Source organism: Neurospora hispaniola, assembly GCF_033458365.1.
Source record: "Neurospora hispaniola strain FGSC 10403 chromosome Unknown B0T23scaffold_8, whole genome shotgun sequence".
Taxonomy (NCBI): domain Eukaryota; kingdom Fungi; phylum Ascomycota; class Sordariomycetes; order Sordariales; family Sordariaceae; genus Neurospora; species Neurospora hispaniola.
In genome coordinates, this window is record NW_026944413.1 from 1,042,335 (window position 1) to 1,064,537 (window position 22,203).

Consider the following 22,203-nt stretch of genomic DNA (forward strand, 5'->3'; position numbering starts at 1 on the left):
TTCGACCCAACTCGCGCCTTTGCGGACGCATAGGGTCAAAGTAAGGGCAGTGCACGCCACGCTTCCGAATCCCTCCCGTTTCCATTTCCCCTCTTCACCGAATCTCACTCTCCACACGACAGAACGCGTAGTCTGTCGCTGTACGTTGTAATGACCCCCAACTTTTCGAGACTCTCGTTCAATCATACACACCCTTTTTACATAATCTTACTCTTATACCATTTTACGACATTGGCGTTTTTGTTGGGGCACTCACGGCGGGCAAACTATTTCACGTTATTTTACACCCTTGGATTGTCTTTTTTCACAATCTTATGATCCACAGAGGCGCACGCGCAGATTAAAGCGGTTTTTTCTCATAAAGCGGTTTTAAAGCGTATTAGAACAACAAACCGGCGATACCCCACACCACATTTCTCTCGCTCATATATATATATATACCACCAAGCATACAAAGGCTTTTGTTTTTTTTTTCAGGGATACCGGCGGGCCATGGGCGGCAGACAGGCAGGAAGGCAGGCAGGGAGGCAAGGGAGAGGGCAATGGAAGGAAAGGCGGGCAGGGAAAAGAAAAAGAGATGATGACTACTTAACTTACTTGGCCGTTTTGATAATTCGTTGACAAACGGACTTGAGAAAGGGACAAAGTCAATAATATCCATTAAAGCTTAATGGTATAGCTAGGCTCCGGGATGGGGAATGATGGATATAATACCAGATGTTTTGAGTGGAAACGTGGAAGCGGGATGGAATGACAAATGATGAGAAAGAAAGCAAGCAAGAACAAAGTTTACTTAATGATATTGTGTGGCCTCTCCCTCACCTTGGTTGTTATTTTTTTTGGGTTTTGTGCTCGACTGGGCAATGATGAGAGAAGAGACAGAGAGAGAGAGCGAGGGGGGAGAGGTTGTTGGAGAATGGTCATGTTCATGAATGAATTAGTAACATTAATGGTCAGTGTCAGTCTAGTCAATCAGTCAGTCACCAAGGGCTGCATCAGGATTTGGAGATATATATATTCAAGAAACCTCTTTTCATGATGGCATTCTTCTTCTTCCAGCTTATTCTTCTTCAGGAGTCAGGAGTCAGGGGTACCCTAAAGAGGTAGAGAGAGAGAAACTATTCTGAGTAATAGAGAAGAGAACACAAGACCTCTAGAGAAGTAGCAGAGGAGGAGATAATACCAACCAAGTTGAAGCTCTCCACTACCATATCATCATCTTCATAATTCTTCGCTCTCCACTGTGAATTGCTATCTAAACTGAATCGTATCAGAAGAGCGATGTTGTTGGATTAACCAAACCCCGTCACAACTTTTGACGATATTCCATTACATACAACACTCGTTACGTGCGCGTATGGAGAAGAAAGAACTATTTTTTTTTTTCTCCTTGGTTGTCGATCATCATTTAGATGTAGTGTACTGTGTCCGTACATTCCGGGATCCGGACATCCGGGAACCCCTCCCCCTTTTTTCTTGGGCAATGAAAGTCTGTTGTTCAAGACGTCATTCTTTTGGACTCCATACTTTTATCAATGTAGTGTAGGGCTGTTAGTGTGGATAAGTAGTGTAGTGGGAGATGGGTGAATGACGAAAAAGCCGATGAGTCGAAAACAGAGAAATTGTAAAGGAGTTTCGCTCGGCTACGGAAAAGCGGGAGAAAAAGGGGGGCAGGGGGTGGGTGATGGGTGGGTGGGAAGGAAGCTCGGGGGTACGTTGTGTATGTATGTACGCGTGTTGGTCTATTTTCGCACTAGGTTCATACTTGAACGAGTTCATAGGTAACTACACTACAACAATACCAAAGGGCTATGAGCCGATCGATGCGAGAACGCTACAACAAAGACATGACATCCACAAACTAATTCGTACAATGACATTTCTAACATGTATGGAGAACGCATGGCCACACCAAGGGAAGGAAGGCCCTCTGTCCTCCCTCCTCCTTAGTCCTCATTACTCCTGACTTTCAATCTTTTTTTAACCTTCATCCTGTTCTGCCACCTCCGCTGTCTCAACCTACGTATATTTGCCCCGTTAACGAACTCCACAGAATCCTCATCGGAACTTAAGACAGTTTCCTGCATTTGCGACACCAAGTTTGTTTCGTACTCTTCTTTGAGTATGGACGACAGTCCAGCATCTCCGACTAACACGGAGAAAAGTGAACGGGTGCCCAACGGCTGTGGAGCACGCAATGGCTTGGGCTGCTCCATAAGGGGAGGAAAGTTATTCGCCCTTTCCTCTTCTTCCTTACATCTAGCTGTCTAAGCATTCTGAGCATCCAAGTCCATCCTATCCACCGTCTCAGCCCATACCGTCGTGGGCTCGTCAGAGCCAACCGGAAGTCCCGCGAACTGACGGCGTGGGATGCTTACGAGGTCCTTGACGTTTTCTGCCCGTACGTAGGCCACGTAGTATGGCTCACCCCTGGTGTTCAGCTGCTCAAATACTTCCTCAGCCGGGTGGACAGACACCGTGGTGTCATTGTACTTGCGCCAAACGTTCTCCTCAAAGTCGTAAATCCAGACCCAGTAGTGACCGGCGGCAGCCGTGGTTCCGGCATGGCAGACGACTGCGTGAAGCCGGTATACATACTGATGCATGCCATCAAACAGCTTCTCACGCTCGGCCAACAGCTGCCCCTTTTCCCAAGCCGCTTCAGCCTCAATGCTCGTGACGAAAGCCTCGATTTCACTTGGACTGAGATCGCCAAGCTCTTCTTGATCAAGATTCGGCGCCTCAGATTTGATGTCTGGTTGGAATGACTCAGGCCTGGGTAGGCTAGTATATTTTTCGACAGTGGCGTCCAGCTCGGGCGTCAAGAATGATGTGACATTGTGTCCTCTGAGCTCCTCAACGTCCTGATCACTTATGTGAATGTAGGACTCTAGAAGGCTGTCTGAGCTTCTCTCATTTTGCGCTACGAAGGGAATTGGCATGACAGACTCAATCTCTTTCATCTTGTTGTCACGAGACATGAGCTCCTGGAGCCTGTTTCCAATATTCCAGCTTCTTTGACGGGCCTTGAATAGCGGCGAGTCGAGCTGTTCCGTGTGCATAAAACGATCGAGGTATAAGAGCTCTGGAATGATGACAGGGTTGGCGTTTTTGTTGCGGCCATCTGACCTCGAAATGCAAATATGGAAGTTGGGAGCCGGGTCCTTGATGGTCGTATAGGTTAGAAGCTCTGCACCCACGCTTTCCAGATCGAATGATCTGGACAAAGCATCGTACAGCGATATCCGCTCATTCTTTCCGGGATAGGCAATCACCCAACGTTCAGATCTTGTGGAGCTGTTCCAAGTACTTTCACTAGTCTTTTTCCGGTTGTCGACAAGCGTCGAGAAAAAGGCTTCCTTGATCGGGTCTGGCCCTGACGTACTCGGATTTCTAAGCGATTCGACCTTGAAAGCTGCCCGAAGATGGTCTATTGCGTTGCCCATGACTTCATCGACATCCATCTGGTCAGAACCAACGTTAGGCTTGCCAAGCTCTTCGTCAAGCTCTGCAACCGTCAGTTTCAGGTCTCTGGGCCTGTCGTTTCCAGTATTGGCGGAATCGGCGATAGGCGTAGACGGAGCAGGTTCATCAGTCATGGTGATGTCGTCGCCTGTGCCTTCACCTTTACCGGCATTGCAGTCGACAACGATGAATGTCGGGTCGTCTTCAGTTTGGTTGACCAAGGTCTGGGAGCTCAAGTTGCTGTCCGTCTCCGAATGCTCTGGTACTGCGTCAACCGTAACCTTAGGTAGGTCGCCCGCGCCTGATCTGGGAGGCAATGGAGGAGCCTCGACCGTGGCCGGCTTGGACGCATTGTCAACAGGCCCATCTAAAGGCTCACTGCGTATTCTGTCTGGCCTGAGCAAAGCTGCATTGGCCAGACGCTGTCTGGGCCTCACGGAGCGGGTGCCGGCGCCCTGAATGTCACGAAACAGGGAGCCCAGTTCACGACAAACTTTGATACACGTCAGCATGCTTTGATTTACACAAACACAATGCGCAGAGTGCAAACTTACATTCGGATCCGACATAAGCCCGGCCAGGGTCAAGTTCAGATGGATCTAGGCCATCTAGAAGAGCCCGCATAGCTTCCTGGGTTGGCTCCAAAGGTGTCTGGTCCGCATTCAATACGAAGTTCCTCACGGCCGTGACCGAGTAGAAATACTGAAGGATGCTGTTGAGATAGCATGTGTTTCGGAGGTTGTCGAGGCCAACGGGTAGTGACATGAACTCGGTCGTATCCTCAAACTGGGGGCCTTGTTCCGCATTGGGTAGGAGGAAATCCGGAGCCCGGAGTTCTGCGAGAACCATATCAAATTCTGCCCAGCCGTTTTCGTCCGCCACGTTCTCCTTCCTCATGGCATCCGCGAGCGTTTCACAGGCTTTGATGACCAGTCTGCGATCAATGCCGTTCTTAACGGCCTCCCGTGCACCCGCAGCAGCAATTTCCAAGGACCAGCCGGGCTCGGATTCCAGAATCGAGCATGCCTCGTTGTGGTCCATCACTCCGTTAAACACCTCGTCAAGTATCTCCGAGTCGTCCCTGTCCTTGCCAATTTTGAGAAGGGCGATTCTGTGACTAGATAGCTGTCCTGGTGACTGCTCTCTGTAGGTTTTGTAAACGTTGATGAAATACCGAGCGTCTCCGTATGTTTTCGGCTCAATGTTGAAGTGCCTATACGCTTTATCTACGTCTGAAAGAGGCCCTTGAGATTGAGGGCCGCTGGGGGCGGCAGGACTCTCATCCAAACTGAAGACGTACATCTGAAACTCTTCACTCCTGTAGCCAGCCAAATTGGCAAGCGCAGTCTTGTAGATGTCTCTGTTCGCCGGATCCACGTCCACTTGTTGGAGGAAGGCATACTTGAGCACCTCCTCATCCGACTTTTCGGATGCTCCCAGGATGCGAAAGTGTTGGGCCTCATCCGAGTTTCGCGCCGATCGGGTCTCGTGGCTGCGAAGCCAGTCCGATATCAGGACCCTGTCCAGCCGCTCTATCGCATTAACTGTTGCCCCCACGACGGGTAGGTCCGGCCTCGGAGGGTTCTCGGCTAGAAAACTTTGCACCTCGCTTCTGACGTTCTCGAGGAAAGCACGTTCTGAGCCCAGGGGTGTTCGGAAGGCTGAAATAGGAAGCCGAGGCGGTACCCAGAACTTGTCTCCGGTTGAGACATCCACTTCTTCCGTGAAGCCAAGATAAAGGAATATGTCGGCACATGCTGGGCCAAACTGGACTGAGAAGGTTCTGTTGCGGCTGGCGATGCGCTTCTGCGGAGCGCTCCAGTCATCCTCGAGAATGTTTTTGATATACATGTTGAGGGTCTGTAAAGGCGAATTGGCATAGTTCTCCTCCTTTTCTGGTGTTAGATCGCCGTAGCGTTCTGGCTCTTCCCTCTTGGCGATCGCCAAAGCGTTTCTTATCCTGTCCTTGTCCATGATCCGGTTGATCCAGGCTGTTTTCAAGTGTGGCCGCAAAACGTCGACAGAAACGGTCTGCCTGCAGAGCGAGCAGACGTGAGTAGTGCTGGTGACACAGGGATAGAATTTCGAAGCCTCAAGTGGGGAGGTCGGCCTGTCTTCCATGGCACTGACAACATAGTGGTGAGCTTGTGCGGTATGGAGTTGGCCGCATTCGTCTTCGGGAATGGTATATCTGACAACGAAGTGGTGACGGCAAAGCTTGCACATGCAGCTTACTACGAGGGGCGCGAGCTGGGCTCGACCGTCGTGGTCGATGCCATGGCTTTGCGAGCCGATAATGACCAGTTCGTGAAGCCGGCATGACGAAGTGTCCCGGCGTGAAGGGTCTCGCAAAGAATAGCAGTCAAAGACAGGATCGCCCTCACGCAGGACGCCCTGCAACAAGTCTTGAAGCCAGCGTGAAGCCAAACGACCTGCTTTAGGGGGAAGTGGCGGGGTAGGGGCCAAGTCCACTATGACAGAGTGTCAGTATCAGCGCAGAAGTAGGTTGGGAGGTAAAAGTAGGATGATCATGGTACTTTTGGGCTTTTAGAACAGCGTTATAACACCGTTTGATGCGATAACGCGGCTTCGTTCGTGTACAACCAGTGGCTGCCGGCGAGGGTTGAGGAAGGGATTCCTCTATGGCGGGGTGTGATGTGATGGTGTTGATGCCGGAGAGGACAGCAGGCTAGGTTGATGATGATGATGCAATCTAGTTGTGAATCAAACCGATAACTGGATGGTATTGCGACGCGGATAGTGACCGGTGTTTCCAGTAAGATTCTTGATGAAGAGAGGCAATCACAGATCGTTGCTTGTCAACGCGGTACGGATGAGGGCGGAGGGCGGAGGGGTGGACGCCTTGTGATGGGCCCTACAATATGATTGATGGAGGTACCTCCCGTCTTGGTTGGTGGTTCAACGCAAAGACTAATGACTTGAGACCGTGGGAGACCAAACACGCTTGATGACCGTCGTCTACACTTCACAAACTACACCTCTAAGCACTCCTTGTCTGCGTCAGTTTAGCCAACGGATTGTGACGGCAGGTGGCATTATCTTGGATAAGGTCGGGAAGGTGTTGTCGGGATAAAGGAGCTTAACAGTAGGTTGATGACTTGTACGGGCACTTTCTCTGAAGTTTCAACTGTGACGTGGGTGCCTCCAGGTACTGCAGTGCATCCAGTAAATTACAATACCGCAACAAATTCATCAAGTTCACACAAGCGTATTCCATTCCAAAGCGTCAAACTCTTCTAGGCAATAGAGTACAGGAGCTAAAACAAAACAACGTCTCTGTTTGTACAGAATGTGAACCAGAAGGCAGCGTATCTTGAGAGAAGCATAGTACATATAGCATACCCAGCAGTACGACCTATATGTTGCTGGGACTGTCATGACCCCACCTTTCCTTGCTCCATTCTTCGATGAGCTGGGAGGGGAGCTAGGTAGAGCTAAAATGCACGGACCAGATTACTGGTTACGTGTTGAGCTGCAACAGCTGCGACGGGACCAAATGCTAGGTCGCTAGGGGCAAGCGCCATCGAACTGCGGCTCTGTCCACTGTAGCGCACCCCAGAAGTACCCTGACTGCTGCTGTGACTGCAGAGGCACTCAAATTGCAAGCTCAAAAAGGACTCCCGTCGAGTCTCGCTGGACATCACGTTTAAACCCACCACGGGCATCAAGGCCACGCCGACGACATCTCCAAGCCCACCACCACTCTCCCTCGACCACAACCGTCCACCGTCAAGATGGCGCCTCAAGGGGACGACACCGTTTTTCAGCCCAAGGACGCCATCAAGTCCGGCGTCAGTGGCGCCCTGTTCAGTGGTGGAGCCGGTCTCTTGATGGCTTCCCTCCGCACTTCCATGAAGAAGAACAACGTCGGCAGCATGCACGTCTTTACCCACGGCGGAGGCACTATCATCAGCTTTAGTACGACATGGTATCCCGTCAATTGCGCGACACAGCGCGATTAGCCCAACTAAAACAACTTGACTGACTTGTTACAATCAAAAGCTCTCGCCGGTGGTATCTACAGATTCGCCCAACAGGCCTCGGCGAACCTGCGCGAGAAGGAAGACGGCTGGAACCATGCGATCGGTGCTTTCCTCGGTGGAAGCGTCATGGGCTTGCGATGTACGTATACGGGAAGGAAAACGAAACCACCCCCGACCCTGTTTATACAAGTTCCATATGACGATGCGAGCGGTACCCCATACGCGGGAACGAACTACTCCACTTGTGACCCCAGACGGACATGAATGATTCATGTCCTTGCTTACCTGCTCACTTGCGCTACTTGCTACCTACAACAGCTAACCTGGATAATGTCTTGAATCATCACAGCCCTTCGGTTTCCCGTCATCCTCGGGTTCGGCGCCATGGCCGGCTCCGTCGTCGGTGCCTTTGCCTTCTCCGGCGGGCTAACCGGATGGGGGAGGGACCCTAATGTCGACGAGTACGAGAGGAAAGAGGCTATGCGTCTGAACAGGAGGAGGCCGGTCGAGGAAACCCTTGCGGAAGTTGGCGAGGGTCGGGGTAAGTCAAGTCATATCAATGCCAAGAGAGAGATCTATCGATCTTTGATGAGCAAACCTGCTAACCGAGCAAACCCCAACAAAGGTATCTACCCACCCGGTTACCAAGAACGCAGGCGCCAGAGACTCTTTGAGAAGTACGGAGTCGAGGTCAAGCCCGTCTCTGCGGATCCCAACGTTGCTTCGGCTTGAGAGGTGCGAAACGCTTGAAGATACAAACATGAGGACGATGATGATGATGACAGGCAAGTTGGGATATACAGACCCATGGTTTCAGAGACAGGGCCCTGGAAAACAGGACTGGCCTTACAGAGACAGACACCAGAAAAGAACAGGATGGGCTTTTTTGACTTCTTCTATTACTCATGTCCTATGGACACAGAAGAAGGAGGACAAAAAGAGCAATGGGAAAAACTGTACCATACCATCCAATAACATGTTCTTCTTTAAATCATCCTCAATCGGTGGCATGAGATGAGAAGCAGCTGGCGCTTGTTGATTTTGGTTCATATATCCCCGTGGGCGACATTAAAACAACCAAGGGTCAGTGGAACGGGGCTGGAAGGTGGTGACATGCGGATGGTTAACTACTCTACCAAAGGACCAAAATCTGTCTAAACGCCAGACAAAAGACTAAGGATGAAGAAACAAAAGGACAAAAACAACAAAGACGTTTGGTCCGATATGGGTAGGCAGGCACCCAACGGTAGAGAAGATTCAGTCTTGGAACAAATAAGGAGCATTGACCTCCAGATGATGTATAAATTACTATCATGGATGTGTCTACGTCCAGGTAATATAATTGTGATATAGCGAATAGAGGTAAGTGTAAGTGAAGAGAGAGAGAGAGAGAGAGAGAGAGAGAGAGAAGTGAAGAAAAGACGTGATAGACAGGTAGAAAGACACCTCGGCGCTACACGTCAAGAGAGAAGGGAGACCAGGTAGGATATGGAAGCAAATTGCAAGACAGAGAGAAGAACTAATGACCACGCCGCAGCCTCTACATAGAAGCTTTGCGGGGTTTTAAAATGAATGAGACTATACGAGTGTCAGAGTCCAAATGACTTGTTAACATATACGGCGTTTATCATTATCGTCACCCATATACATCATGTTAAAACATTCCATATCGTAAGCACCAGACCAGAACAGTGCGATATACGTATCTCGGGTATCAAGTTTCCCATCTTCTTCTCAAGGTTTACTCCTTCTCCTCTGCCCCTACTGCTTCTCGTCTGCCCCTCCTGATCCTTCCCTAACAGGAACCTCCTTATCCTCCTCCGGCCAAGGGATACCCGGCCACAGAATCTCCGGGCACGTCCCCAACACCGCCATCCTCCTCAAACAATCCGCCCGGTCTTTGGCCAGCACAGAAGTCAAGATCACCCACTTCTCCAGCGCATACCTCAGATCACCAATCTTGCGACCTCGCACGTCGATACCCCTATCAATGCACGCCAACACCACCTCGTCGTCCTCCAGTGCCTCGACACCGCCGTCCTTCTCCAGCAGGTCCGTGTCGACAGCCAGGAAGCGCATGTGCTTGTGCACACCACGTTCCCTTCCGGCGGGACCCCACCAGCTCCTAATATCGTACGAGCGGGCAAGCACATCCAGCATGTTGAACTGCTCGCAATCGTCGCTGAGGGGGTCGAGCTGATCCAGGGCTTCGCTGGCCGTCATGGGGAAGACGTCAATCTCCTCATGGTCGCCGAACTCCTCCCTATCGGCACGGGCTAGCTCCACCCACTCCTGCGCCTGCTCGCGGATCGGACGCGGGTCTACCTCCTGCCCGGCCTTTATGCGCTTCTCCCGTTGCTCCTTGATGATTTCTTCGCACTGCCTGATTTCGAATTCGTACTCTTCTTTTTCCTCTTCGGTCATGTCTTCCACCTTCTTCGGTTCCCCAATAGCCTCGACGGCCTCGTCCGGGAAGCCTTCCAGCGCCTCCAAATCCTCTTTGACCTCGTCGTCGGAAATCAGCTGGTGATCATCCGCCTCATACACCTCCCCGACCAACTCATCCAGCGCCGCCGCCCTCCGTTCTTCTATCCGCTTGAGAATCTTGTCCACTTGCTTCGGAATCCGACACGTGTAGGGAACGATGGTGGGCACGGCCAGCACGACAAAGGGTGTGAATTCCCCGCACACAAGAAGCAGCAGGCCGAAGATTGGCAGCTTGTTAAGGTCATGTTTTACGCGCTTGTAGAGTAGTAGGGAGCCGCGCGTGCGGAAGCGGAGGTAGCCGTCGATGCAATCGGCATCGGCGAGCGGGTTCTCGGAGCGCGCGATGGGACCCTCGCCGCCTTTGCCGACGGCGCGCAGGAGCTTGAAGTTGGTCAAGACCTGGCGCAGGCCGGTCTTGTAGAAGGTCAGGTAGGCCTTGCCGGTCGCGAAGAGGTGGGAGATGGTGGAGGTGTCGGGCTGGCGCTCGGGTAGGTTGAGAGGTGGAGGGCGGGTGGTGTAGGGCGGGTTGACGCCGGATCGGGCTTGTTGTTCGAGGACATCATTTAGGTTAGGCTCTTCCTGGCGGGGGAGAGTCTGTCTGAAGGCGTTGTGTGTGGTTGACGAAAATAGGCGGACATTGCCGGTAGAGAGTTGGGATATCGAAGGCTGCTGCTGCTGCGACTGTGCGAAGGAGAGGAGGCCCGTTGTTGACCTTAGTCGAGAGGGGGCGCTATAAGCATGGCGGCAAGCGCTGAGTGGTATCCTGGATATCATTGCATTACCTGACGTATGGAATTGACCTGATAATTCGGTTGAGCGACAGGTATTGGTGTTTTGTGTTGAAGAGAGAAGACGAGATGGACAGGAAATGTTGGCCTCTATTTTTCAGTGTGCAACCGCGCTTTACCAATTGGAGCTGGTTCTCCAAAACGACAAGTATGTAAATTACGTCAGTATAGTAATGTGGTCCGAGCTTTCCTTTCTCTCCGCATCTCGCTGTGTGCGTTCCGCGCGCTTGGGACGGAGATCTGTGACGATTGATGACTCCGTATTTAATGTTGGAAATTTGAAAGATGCCGTACTGGATGAGAAAATTGCTGGTACTACACTGATTAAGCAGGACTTTGTACAAAACGGATAAACTTTAATCTTTGTATAACTTGAATACAGTTGCTTAACTCGAGTTTCAATTTAAAGCTTTGCAGACGGCGCATCAAGATAAGCAGTGCACTCGATCTCGACATCACTGCCGAAAGGCAGCTGGGCAACAGCAACGCAAGTGCGGCACTGCACATGTTTGTATGTAAGCTTCAACTCTTTCATTTCGTTTGTCTAAGCGTAAACACGTACCGGCTTGGGCTCAGCGGTAATAAACTCGTCATAAGCCTCGTTCATGGCAGCAAAGTTGTCCATGGTGGTAAGGAAGACGTTCACCTTGACAACGTTCTTGAGGCTGCTGCCAGCCGCTTCGAGGACGGCCGAGAGATTTTTGAAGACTTGTCTCTACATGGGGTAAAGAGAGCAAGTTAGTACATGCCGTCTGAATTTATTCCCAATAAGGCCATACCGTCCGGTCCTTCACAGTTCCCTCGACCATGTTTCCGGTGGCGGGGTCGATACCGAGACTGCCAGAGCAGTAGACCATGCCATTGTACACAACGGCCTGGGACAGCTGCGGGATAGGCTTGGGGGCCTTGCTGGTCAAGACTGCTTTTGCGGGTGCCATTGTGTCTTTGTTGATTTAGGGAGACTGGTTACAACTCGAGCAGTGCATGTAGCCGCGATGGGGAAACGTTGTTATGAGATGTCTTTGTCCCGGATGAAACTCTAACGTACCAAGTGGACTCATTGGACCTTATCACTCGTCCACCATCCCGTGTCAGTTCTAACGCGCAGCTCTCCTGCAGCTCTAGTGGAGCCTATGATGTTGACCTTGCTGGCATCAAGCGTTTCCATCGAAAAGCCTCGGGTAGTCAAGTAACGAGCGGTGGTCTCACCGTGGAACTCAACATCTGAGATTCGAGAGGCTATTCAAGGTCATTTACGTGCGGTCAATGCAGGTACAGTCAGTATGGCAAGACTTGGTCATAACTTATACGACACTTTGAGCTCAACGTTGAAAAAGCAGAGGTGAAGGTTGTAGTCTGGGTTAGGTTCCGTCCTGGAGCAGGGATCATTGTGACCCAACCCGCGCTGGGGATGATCTGCTCCTTTTGTCGTCCAATCAAAGTTCAGACAATTGCCCTGTTCATCTTGGCAGGGGCCCATCCCTTCCCCCACAGATGCAAGTGCACACATCGGGTCGGGTGCGGGCCGGTCTCGAACTTCGCGGGACCCGGCTTCAGACCGAGAGAAGGAATCTCTTCTTCAAAGATAAGGTTCCCCCCTCTTTCAACTTTCCCTGTTGATTCACCTCCCACATAAACATACCCTCAAGATGAACTGGCCGTACCAGTTCCTCGACCTCTCCCAAGCCGAGAAGCAGGCCCGCCGCCAGTCTCTCGACAGATATGCTCTTTACGCTCACCTATCGGCTTTGATTCCCATTGGTCTCGTGTGGCTATACCAGACCCTCAACAAGTCTTCTTCGTCTCGAAAGAGGGACTACACCGCAGTCCCCAGCTCCGACTCCTTCAACACCCGGAAGCAGAGCAATTGGTGGTCCAAGTTGCGCTGGTGGCTCGGCGAGGATGTCGTCGCCTTCGGGGAAGTCCTGGGTCAACGAGAACAATGGATAGGCGGCATTGTCTGGGCAGTGTGGCTGCTAGTCCTCTGCGTAGCCGGTACCGGTCGTGATTACATGCACTTAACCAAGCGCTTCGGCATCATCGCCGTCTCTCAATACCCGATGCAGTACATGCTAACCCTCAAATCCTTCAACCCCGTCTCCTGGACGCTCAAGCTCTCCCACGAGGAAACCAACCGCTGGCACCGCGTCCTCGCCCGCTGCACCGCCTTCCTGCTGAGTCTACATACCATCTTCTACTACAACTACTTCATCCAGAACCACATTCTCCTCCAAAAGCTACAGTCCCCCGTAGTCATCTACGGCATGCTCTCCTTCTTTGGTCTGAACCTGATGATCACCACGGCCATTCGCCCGCTCCGCAACCGCTCGTACCGCGTCTTCTTCGTCACCCACCTGCTCATCGCCTTGGTTCTGCCGGTCGTCCTCTGGTTCCATGCCGCTTCCAGCAGGAAGTACATGCTCGAGGCCTTGGGGGTCTTTTTGGTGGACATTGGCTTCCGCAAGCGCGACACCATCACGGTCGAGACCACCATCTCAGCCATCCCTGGCACCTCTTTGATCAAGATCCAGGTGCCCGTCTCGCGCCAGCGTCAGAACCACTTCCTCCGAGTGGCGCCGGGCGCCCACGTCTATGTTAACGTGCCGCCTGCCACCCGCAGTGCTTTCCGCAGGAAGGACGTCAAGGCCGCTCATGATGCGTCTGAGATTCTGTTCGAGTTCATGTTCAACCCCTTCACCATTGCGCACGTAGACCAAGACTCGGGGGCCCTCACCCTTGTGGCTCGCCAGCGTGCGGGGCCGATGACTGCCGCTCTTGCCCGCTTTGCTTCCTCTTCTTCTCCCTCTTCGCCAGCAGAAGAAAAGAAAGCCCTCCTCAACATTGAAGGGCCCTACGGCGCCGCCAAAAATTTCCCCGCTCTATCCCTCGGCTCCGAATTCGACCGCGTCCTCTTCATCGCCGGCGGCGTCGGCGCCACTTTTACTATCCCGCTGTACCGCGCCATCGTGGCCGAGAACCCGGAAACCAAGGTGGAAATGGTCTGGGCAGTGCGCACGGCGGGGGAAGCCACGTGGGCGGTTATTGAAAACGATGCTGGTGACATTTTGAATGATCCGAATGTGCACATTTACTTGACTGGGAACAACGGGTCTGGATCTTCTGGACAGAAGGGAGGAGAAGGAGCAGGACTTAGTAGTGGAATTGACTCGGGTGAAAACTCGCCGTTGGTTAATCTCGGGGGAGAGGCTGGTGCTGTCGCTGTTGAGATGGATGCGTTGAGGAGGACAGCGGATGGAAGGGTTGTTTCTGGAAAGGAGCATCATCGGAGCAGACCGGATTTGAAAAAGGTGGTTGACGAGGCTTTTGGACATGGACCGGAGGAGCGCGTGGCGATTCTGGTTTGTGGGCCAACCAAGATGGGACAGCAGGTGAGGAGGCAGGTGGGGAGGTATGTGAGGCAGGGGAGGGAGGTGTGGTTCCATAACGAGGGCTTTGGGTTTTAGAGTGTATGTTGACATCTTCTGGATAATGTTCAACAGTCGATAAGCCTGTTACTTGGACAAAGCATGCCAACGTATAAGATGCTTGATTCGGACTGTTGGCTGTGTGCTCGTATGGTAAAAGGCTTTGTAGACTGACTGGTATAAAGGCAAAGTAAGCAATATTCCAGCATTCCCTATTTTCCCAAGTTCGCTTCCCATTTTTTCCCTTTTATCAGGATGACTGACCCAAAGGTGCCGTGACCGTGGAAAAACGCCTAGTAAGCAAAGATCCGTGAAGACCAACACGATTCTCATCCAACCATCCAAGTGGATATGTTTTTGCCCATATCTCTTCTTTTTTTTCCACTGATCCACCTCAATCCACGCGCTTCTTAGCAGCCCCAGCATCCTTAATAGCGTCCACGCTCTTACCGCCAGCACCACTTCCACCCACATCACCCACGTCATCACCATCATCCCACGCATCAACCGCGTTCTCGTCCCAGTTATCCAACTCCTCCTCAAGTGACATGTTCTTGGCTGTAGCCGTAGCCGCAGCCGGGGAAGCCGCAGCAGCAGGAACAGAGGCCGCAGCAGCAGCAGCAACAACAACCCCCTCCTCATGCTCCCCACTCCTCCTCACCTCCCCAAGTTCCAAATCAACATCCCCCTCAGGGATGTCCTCCCCCGTAGGAACAGCCGTGTACTTCCTCACCCTCCTCCTTTCCAACATCCGTTTGTGATACCACCCACACAATCCCAGGCCCAGCAAACTGCCCACCAGATTCGCCAAAATATCATAGGGGTCAAACTCCCTGCCATTATTCGGGATCGCGGCCTGCACGAACTCGGAACCCACGCCCATGCCCAGGGTGACCACCGAAAGGGTTAAATGTAAAATGCGTCGGCGCGTGGTGTCGAGAATCCAGTAAAAGGTGACGGTCAAGAGGAAGAAGACGAGAAAATGCAGGGTTTTGTCGTTGAGGAGGGTGCCTTGGGGCATGTGCAGCGAGGAAAGGCCGGCGTAGGCGGAGAGAAGGAGGAGGGCGGCGAAGATGCCTGTTGGGTGAGTTCATAATTTGTTAATGGATGGATCCAAGGTTATAGGCATATGGATATGATGAGGGTATGGGGGATCACGAACCGGCGAAGGGCATGCGTATCCTCATGCTGGATTACTTTCTGTTGTTTGTTGTATAGTAGAAGATGTGCTGTCTTTGTGGGTGTGGTTTTGCACAGAGGCTTTCGTTCGTCTCGGGCGTTGTTCGATAATTCGGTCGAAAATGGTCTATATGAGTACGCCTATCACAAGATAGTTGATGCCGTCATTGTTGTTGTCCTGGGGATAATTGCGCGGAGAGTTTGCTGGTGTTTGAATGGTTTCGCATGGATTGAGGACTGGAGTACTGTAGTTGTGGAATTCGTCGGGGTGCACAGAGCAGAGCAAAGGTAAGGCAGGGAGGCTGAAGCAATTGATGACCTTGGAGCAAAGGGTCACACAAGAGATTAGTAGTATAAAAAAGAAAGAAAGAGAGGCTCGAGTCGGTCCAATTCGTGAGCCAAGAAAACGTCGATGGAAGCAAACCTTTAAAAGTCGAGAGAAAAGACCCTCTCAGTGTCTCAGCTCAGCACTCACTCAACGGGCAAGGGCACGCAGCAGCAGCAGGGTGTCGGACCTTTCGGCAAGGAAGCGGGGCAGGGGGGTTCGGGAAGCTCTGGCGACGCAAGCCAAGCATTCAGGGCTGAAACCGTTGCGTGAACTGTTAAGAAAGTGTGCAGGTCCGGGCGTTGGGGCGGCAGCGCGGCGGGATAAAGCTGTAGAGTTAGTAACAGCTGTGGCGCAGGCGAACGGGAGTCCAAGCGTCGAGGTCCAAGTCGAACCTACCCGATAACAGATAAGCTCGATATACACAGTAGGTCATGTATGATGTACGGAACTCGGCGAAATGCAGACGGATGAGCTGAACGACAGGGACGGGGGCAACCCGTGGACTGGACAAGAGGAAGAGACTGGACAAGGAAAGGAAGCAAATCAGCGTCAGAGGAAAGCAGTCCATCGCTGCAGAGTGGCTCACGACACAGAGTTACAGGCCCAGCCCCAGGTACACAGCTACCTACAGACGTCTACACGTGCTCTTCACTGCCATTGACTACGTAAGAACGGGGCATCGGTGGGCATTGGCAGGGCATGGCATTGGGGAATGGGCAGACGGGACCTGAACGGGGTGGGCGGGGCTTCTCCGCGAAATGGGCACGACTCCACGAGGGAAAAGGAGTGCCCGTGACGGGACTCTCACAAGAGGGAGGCACTAGGGCGGTGGGAAAGGCATGCCCCTGGACATCATCCCATGGGACCCGGGGAGAAGAATGACGATCCCTGCCTTGCGTTGCTCGTCCTGCTTGACGATTCCTACATCGATATATTCCACGAGTCCATCTCTATGCTTGCTGTTTTGTGGACTGTGTACCCTCTATCCCTGGAGTGAGAAGCCAATATGTTACTAAGGAACAGCTCCTACTCAGACTCACAGAGACAAGATGGTAAACCTAGTTTAGATGGCTGACTCTTTGCGTTTCCGGAAGCCAATTACCTTAGCAGCGGGGGCGGTTCCGTTCTCTGGTCCCGTCCATACTACGCCAAAGCCCGGGGACAGGTTCACCAAAGGACACCCATGGAGGCTAGGCCAAGGTCTCACGTGACTTTAGCATTTCCCCAGAGCGCTGCTTCTCACTCCGCCAGGGCGGGTACCGTACGTGCTTCCTTGGAACAGCGAAATACGTCTACGTATTCAACTCTTCTTATACAACTTGGAATTGCCGCGCGCATCGACAGCTCCAGCTTTGTTAACTTTTCCTGGTGCTCGGCGATCACCTGCGCAGAATCCCCATCACCTGTCTTAATTGGGGCGCAAGGCGAAAAAGGGGCGCCGCAAACACTAGGTACCTACCTATCTGCTAGTGTACACTACGGCTAGACGGGACGGGAACTATCTACCTACCTACCTAGGTACCTAACTTCGCAGCGTCGCGTACCAGCTCCGGGCAGTGCGGCATTACCTCTACTACCCACGGCACCACACCACAGGCAACCTAATCCAGCGCCAAGTACAGGTAGCCGGTACCTAGACCTGTCGCTCTCTAGATGTTAGTGCTAGGGGCGTGTATAGCACCTCAGTCAACGTCAATTCATAACTCTCCCTAACATCGCCGCTGCTGCACCCGTCAACCGCGACCTGACCAAGACTACCGCCCGCCCCTTGTCCAGAAACGGCACGACGGGGAGCCCACTCTAAACTTGACCTCACGTCTGACTTCCCAGCAGAACAGCCGCAACGACATCCATCGCCGCATCACCACCACAGCCCCTATTCCGCTCTCGACTGCAGTTCCATCTCGACCGATGCCCCTCTTTCTCCCCATGTGACCAGGTCGCCCCAAAGTGCCTTGGTGCCGGATATACACGAGCGCACTTTCTGGCGCATGGCGACCGACCGCCGGCCCCGTTTAATATAACTCCACGACCCGGTCCGAAAATGTCCATTACCAACGGTCAGCATGCCTGGCCTCCGCCCTCGACCGCCGCCCATATGAACGGTATCAGGGCCGTCATCCCCCACCCCAGCCAGGACGATGGGCCCCCGCGAACCCAGACTCCCTTTGATAATTCCACCGCCTTGATGCCTGAGGCACCGTCATCCGACCCCGACGACGACCAGCGCCGCTCCCACTTCGTCGACAAGTACCACAAGGCCGACGAGCGGATCGCGCTGCTGTTCGCCGATGACGGCTCCTACAACATTCCCGTCATAGCCGCCTTGAAGCGCGCCCCGACACCCCCCATACCCCTGCTCCCTCCCACGACCGATCACGCGCCGATCCAGGAGCCCCCCCGCAAAAAAGCGAAGCGCGTCATCGACGAGGACGACTATGGCGACGACGACGACGACCAAGACGACGACGATCAAGAAAGCCATCACCCCGTCGCGACTGACACCAAACCAGACACACAACTAACATCCAAGCATTCCGCCAACGATGCCGCCGCCCGGGCACTCCTCTCCCCGTCCAAGTCCGGCAGCTCTCCCGTCCACTCTATACCCTCGCCAGGGCGGCAAGCAGACCGGCAAACAGCCAAGGAAGATGGATCGCAACCCCAGGCAAAGTCCTCCGAGGATGCGCGCAGGGAATTGGAGGCGGCGCGCAATGCGACCGAGGAGGCGGCCAAGCGCGGATTTCATACCCTCTTTTACACACTCGAGAACGACAGGACAGCAATGCTCGAACAACAGCAACTGGAGGAATCCGAGAAGCAACTACAAGCAGAGATGGACAAGTCGGGACAAACAAACCACAGTCAAGGAGCCCCCAGCCAAAACAACCACGGCTCTCTCAGCAGTGCCAACCTCGGCGCTTCAAGTCTTACCCTAAAACACTTGATTGCCCGAATAGACATGAAGCGCGACCGCGTGCAGGCATCGGACGCTGAACTACGGTCGCTTATGAACGAGGTTCGCAAGAACAGGAGTAAATGGGCTAGCGAGGAGAACGTCGGCCAGGAAGAGTTGTACGAGGCCCTGGACAAGGTCTTGACCGAGCTTAAGGCGCACACCGAGTACTCAACTCCCTTTTTGACCAAAGTGAACAAACGTGATGCGCACGACTATTATAACAGTGAGTTTTTTGGGGTTACCGTATGGAACACTCGCTCGCCCAGTTTAGGCTAACACCGTGGTCAGTCATCAAACAGCCAATGGACCTAGGTACAATGGCCAAAAGACTCAAGACTCTCCACTACAAGTCCAAGGCCGAGTTTGTCACGGACCTCAACCTGATTTGGGATAACTGTCTTCGATATAACCAGGACTTGGCCAATCCTCTCCGCCGGATGGCCAATGGGATGCGCAAGGAGGCTGAGAAACTAATTCCCCTAATACCGGACATCGTGATCAGGCCCAGGGCAGAGGTTGAAGCCGAGGAACGCCGAAAACAGAACGGCGGCGAGGACGAAGCTGGCGATGACAGTGACGACGAGCCAATAATGTCATCTCGTGGACGAAAGGCTGGTACCAAAGGGACCAACAAGTCACGGAAAGCACCAACAGACCAAAAAGAAGGGACACCAAGCGTCGACCAAAAACCGATATTGCAACTCAACGGTATCCTAGCCAAGTCTCACAGGGAGGGCTCCGAGGTCGACGGCAGCAATGGATTTGGGACGCCTATCGGCGGGTCCCTTACACCCAGCAACATAAATGGTGGACACTCGGGGGTCAGCAACGCGGATGCCATGGAGCTTGATGGGCCATCACTCAACGGAATGGCCTTGAATCATGCCTTCAGAGAAGCGGAGGAGCAGGCGTATGAGGACGAAGAGTACAAGATCTGGAAACAAGTAACGAAAAAGGATCGTGCTCTCCTGGCAAAGGAGCGTTTCCAGCTGTTCAAGGACAACAAGCTAAATCCCGATGAGCCTGCACTACTGCGAACCAAAGCCGGGATGCGTCGATTTCTGAAATCACGCAAAGAGGCAGAGGCCATGGGCGTGATCACCTCACAAGGCGATGCGCCTGGTAGTGGAGATGGCAACAAGGTGGCAGAGACATTAGCCCAGGGCATGGAGGATGAGACTATTCGGAATGTCCCTGCTTATTACGAACCCCAGACGATCATACCCGATATCCCATCAAAGCTACAATGGGTCGAGGATGGCGAGGGACAAGTGATCAATCAGCATGAAGAGTTTCTCCGGCTTGTCCCTCCCGGTCAATTCACCGCCCCAGAGAGTCGGCTGACCAAGAAGTTCGATGCCAACATTCGGCAGATGCAAGAGACTCGCAAACTGTGCTCTAAGATCAGCGTCATCAAGCAGATGCAGATCCAGACTCAGGTAGGCTTTGCGAGCCCAATGAAGCGTGATTCTTTTTCACCTTGACGGCTTAGATGCTGACATGCAAATGAATAGGTATATACGAATCAGTTCCCCAAGTATAACCCGGAGCCGATGGTGGAAGCCGATATTGAGCCCACCTTTCTCGCCGGCGAAGGTCCCGTCATGGCCCCCGAGGTGTGCAGGGCGGCATTACAACGATCCGTTGCCAAGATCTTCTACCATGCGGGCTTCGAGGAACTGCAGCCCTCCGCCCTGGATACGATAACCGACATTGCTGGCGACTACTTTCAAAAGATCATCCGGTCTTACAACATATACCGTGAAGCCGAGTGGAAGGAGGCACCGCCTGCATGGAAGGAAAAGGGGGTAAAATACGTGCCCAGATTCACCAACGAGGAAGTCATCTTGCACACATTGAGCGAAAGTGGCATCGAACTGGATGCGCTGCAGGCCTACGCCAAGGACGATATCGACCGCCTGGGCAACAAGCTCACCCAGATCCACGATCGTATGAAGGCGCATCTTGCCGACCTACTGCGGCCGGCACTGACCGACAATAGTGGTGACGGATCAGGATCATTCGAAGATGGCAGCGAGCAATTCGTGGGAGGCGACTTTGCAGAGGAACTTGGCGATGACTTCTTCGGCTTCAAGGCCCTTGGTCTCGACCGCGAGCTGGGTCTCGAAATGCTTTCAGTGCCACTACACCTGCTGCAATCAAGGGTTCGGAACCAATACCAAATGCAGGCTTCAACAACCGGCCAGGCAACAACCGACCTCTTCGAGCAGCTCCCGCCTGCCGACCCGGTCACCAAGGAAAGCATCCAAGAGGAAATCGGCCTGGTCAAGAACTTCTTCCTTGCCAAGCTGCATGCCAACAACGATCAGCCGCTCGTGGAAGACGAAGACCTGCCCGTCAAGCAAAGGAAGCCACGTCCTCGTCTGGCCGCCAGCGGCAAGATTACCGCCCCGGCCAAGCGGCCGCTCAGAGAGCAGATCGCCGCGGCCAAGAAGAGAAAGAAGGAGGCCCTGGCGGGCGCCAATGCCTCGCCAGAGAAGGCGGGGGCGGCCGCGGGTGGTACACCCTCCAAAAAGGCCAAGACCAGTCACAACTTGGTCAACGGTACGGGCGCCGCAGGAGGAGGAGGAAGTGGTGGCAATGTTGGCGGGTTGGTTGCTCCGTCTATGGAGAGAATGGGGAGCGTAAACAGCCAGACAAATGCGAGCATCACGGATAAAGATGACGCCGGGGCTATGGGGATGATGAGCCCGGAAAGTTTCGAGCAAAAGTGAGAGCAGAAGTGAGAGCAGAAGGGCGAATTGTTAATGGAGGTTGCTTGGAAGCTCGTTGAGCCACGAGAGCGGGAAACAAGAAACAGAAGACGGGATGATGACATCGGTAGATGAGTGGGGAGAGGATCCCAAGAAACAAAAAAGCATGAAAGCGCTTTTCCTAGTGTGTTCTGTCTTCTGTGTGTCTGGGTCAGTGTGGAACTGGTGAAGATGGTTCGGGTTTACGGTCAGGTTAGGTTGGGACAGGTTAGGTCGGGTTGGGTTGATTCGGATGGCCATCTGTTTGTCTGGTTGTGTATGCTGGACTGGACATTTGTTGGTTCCGTCATTTCTTTTTTTTTGGTTTATCCGCGAAGACGGAAAGGCTACGGTGGCAGGCCTTTCTCCTCTTTTTTTTTTAAACTTCTTTTCACATCATGTTGTTTTCTTTAGGAAGTGGGGGCGGGCACGTACTTCCCTGTACTCGAAACTGATTGATTGGTTTTGGTTGATTGACTGATTGATTGATTGATTGATATCCCTGATCGCGAGAGAGATCCGAGACAGTGAGAAGAGACAGAAAGAGAGAAATTTTATAATTTGCATTTGATACCTGAGTCAACTACTACTCATTGCCTCAATGTCAACGCTAGATGAACCTCTTCTTCATGCGAACCCGCCGCTGTCTCACTGAACACCTCAAAAGGTAAACCGAAGTTATCCTCAACCTCAGACAATGCTTTTTCTAATCTTCTTTGTAACCTCGCCACTTGTCAATTCCTCGCCCTGTCCACCAGCAACTGACTGTCTTGCGTTGCTTGAGTCACTATCTCTGACGACTCAGGCTTTCTTCT

General features: G+C 52.8%; 7 protein-coding genes across 7 annotated transcripts; 4 read left to right on the forward strand and 3 right to left on the reverse strand.

The window, feature by feature from the left end:
* The first annotated feature begins 464 nt into the window (after nucleotides 1-464).
* Nucleotides 465-1,221, forward strand: B0T23DRAFT_388040 (uncharacterized protein). The gene has a single exon (XM_062837727.1). The coding sequence runs from the start codon at nucleotides 758-760 to the stop codon at nucleotides 1,037-1,039; it is 282 nt and encodes a 93-aa protein (XP_062689179.1). The 5' UTR covers nucleotides 465-757; the 3' UTR covers nucleotides 1,040-1,221.
* A 1,046-nt stretch (nucleotides 1,222-2,267) lies between these two features.
* B0T23DRAFT_399023 (cysteine proteinase) lies at nucleotides 2,268-5,785 on the reverse strand (the record flags this gene model as incomplete). Its single annotated transcript, XM_062838390.1, has 3 exons — nucleotides 2,268-3,958; nucleotides 4,020-5,639; nucleotides 5,701-5,785. The coding sequence occupies 3 exons, from the start codon at nucleotides 5,783-5,785 to the stop codon at nucleotides 2,268-2,270; spliced, it is 3,396 nt and encodes a 1,131-aa protein (XP_062689180.1).
* Nucleotides 5,786-7,220: 1,435 nt separating this feature from the next.
* Nucleotides 7,221-8,201, forward strand: B0T23DRAFT_399024 (NADH:ubiquinone reductase; the record flags this gene model as incomplete). Its single annotated transcript, XM_062838391.1, has 4 exons — nucleotides 7,221-7,404; nucleotides 7,489-7,608; nucleotides 7,819-8,010; nucleotides 8,095-8,201. 4 exons carry the CDS (start codon nucleotides 7,221-7,223, stop codon nucleotides 8,199-8,201), a joined length of 603 nt encoding a protein of 200 aa, XP_062689181.1.
* Nucleotides 8,202-9,230: 1,029 nt separating this feature from the next.
* B0T23DRAFT_365288 (uncharacterized protein) lies at nucleotides 9,231-12,071 on the reverse strand (the record flags this gene model as incomplete). Its single annotated transcript, XM_062836362.1, has 3 exons — nucleotides 11,524-12,071; nucleotides 11,307-11,459; nucleotides 9,231-10,550 (listed from the first exon to the last, which is right to left on the reverse strand). Exons 1-3 carry the CDS (start codon nucleotides 11,680-11,682, stop codon nucleotides 9,231-9,233), a joined length of 1,632 nt encoding a protein of 543 aa, XP_062689182.1. The 5' UTR covers nucleotides 11,683-12,071.
* A 322-nt stretch (nucleotides 12,072-12,393) lies between these two features.
* On the forward strand, nucleotides 12,394-14,393 carry B0T23DRAFT_447738 (ferric reductase like transmembrane component-domain-containing protein; the record flags this gene model as incomplete). Its single annotated transcript, XM_062841012.1, has 1 exon — nucleotides 12,394-14,393. One exon carries the CDS (start codon nucleotides 12,394-12,396, stop codon nucleotides 14,206-14,208), a length of 1,815 nt encoding a protein of 604 aa, XP_062689183.1. The 3' UTR covers nucleotides 14,209-14,393.
* B0T23DRAFT_229783 (uncharacterized protein) lies at nucleotides 14,189-15,537 on the reverse strand. The gene is made up of 2 exons (XM_062833860.1): nucleotides 15,332-15,537; nucleotides 14,189-15,246 (listed from the first exon to the last, which is right to left on the reverse strand). Exons 1-2 carry the CDS (start codon nucleotides 15,354-15,356, stop codon nucleotides 14,564-14,566), a joined length of 708 nt encoding a protein of 235 aa, XP_062689184.1. The 5' UTR covers nucleotides 15,357-15,537; the 3' UTR covers nucleotides 14,189-14,563.
* A 1,904-nt stretch (nucleotides 15,538-17,441) lies between these two features.
* Nucleotides 17,442-21,385, forward strand: B0T23DRAFT_229800 (uncharacterized protein). The gene is made up of 3 exons (XM_062833861.1): nucleotides 17,442-18,858; nucleotides 18,924-20,074; nucleotides 20,150-21,385. Exons 1-3 carry the CDS (start codon nucleotides 17,721-17,723, stop codon nucleotides 21,368-21,370), a joined length of 3,510 nt encoding a protein of 1,169 aa, XP_062689185.1. The 5' UTR covers nucleotides 17,442-17,720; the 3' UTR covers nucleotides 21,371-21,385.
* Nucleotides 21,386-22,203: the final 818 nt, after the last annotated feature.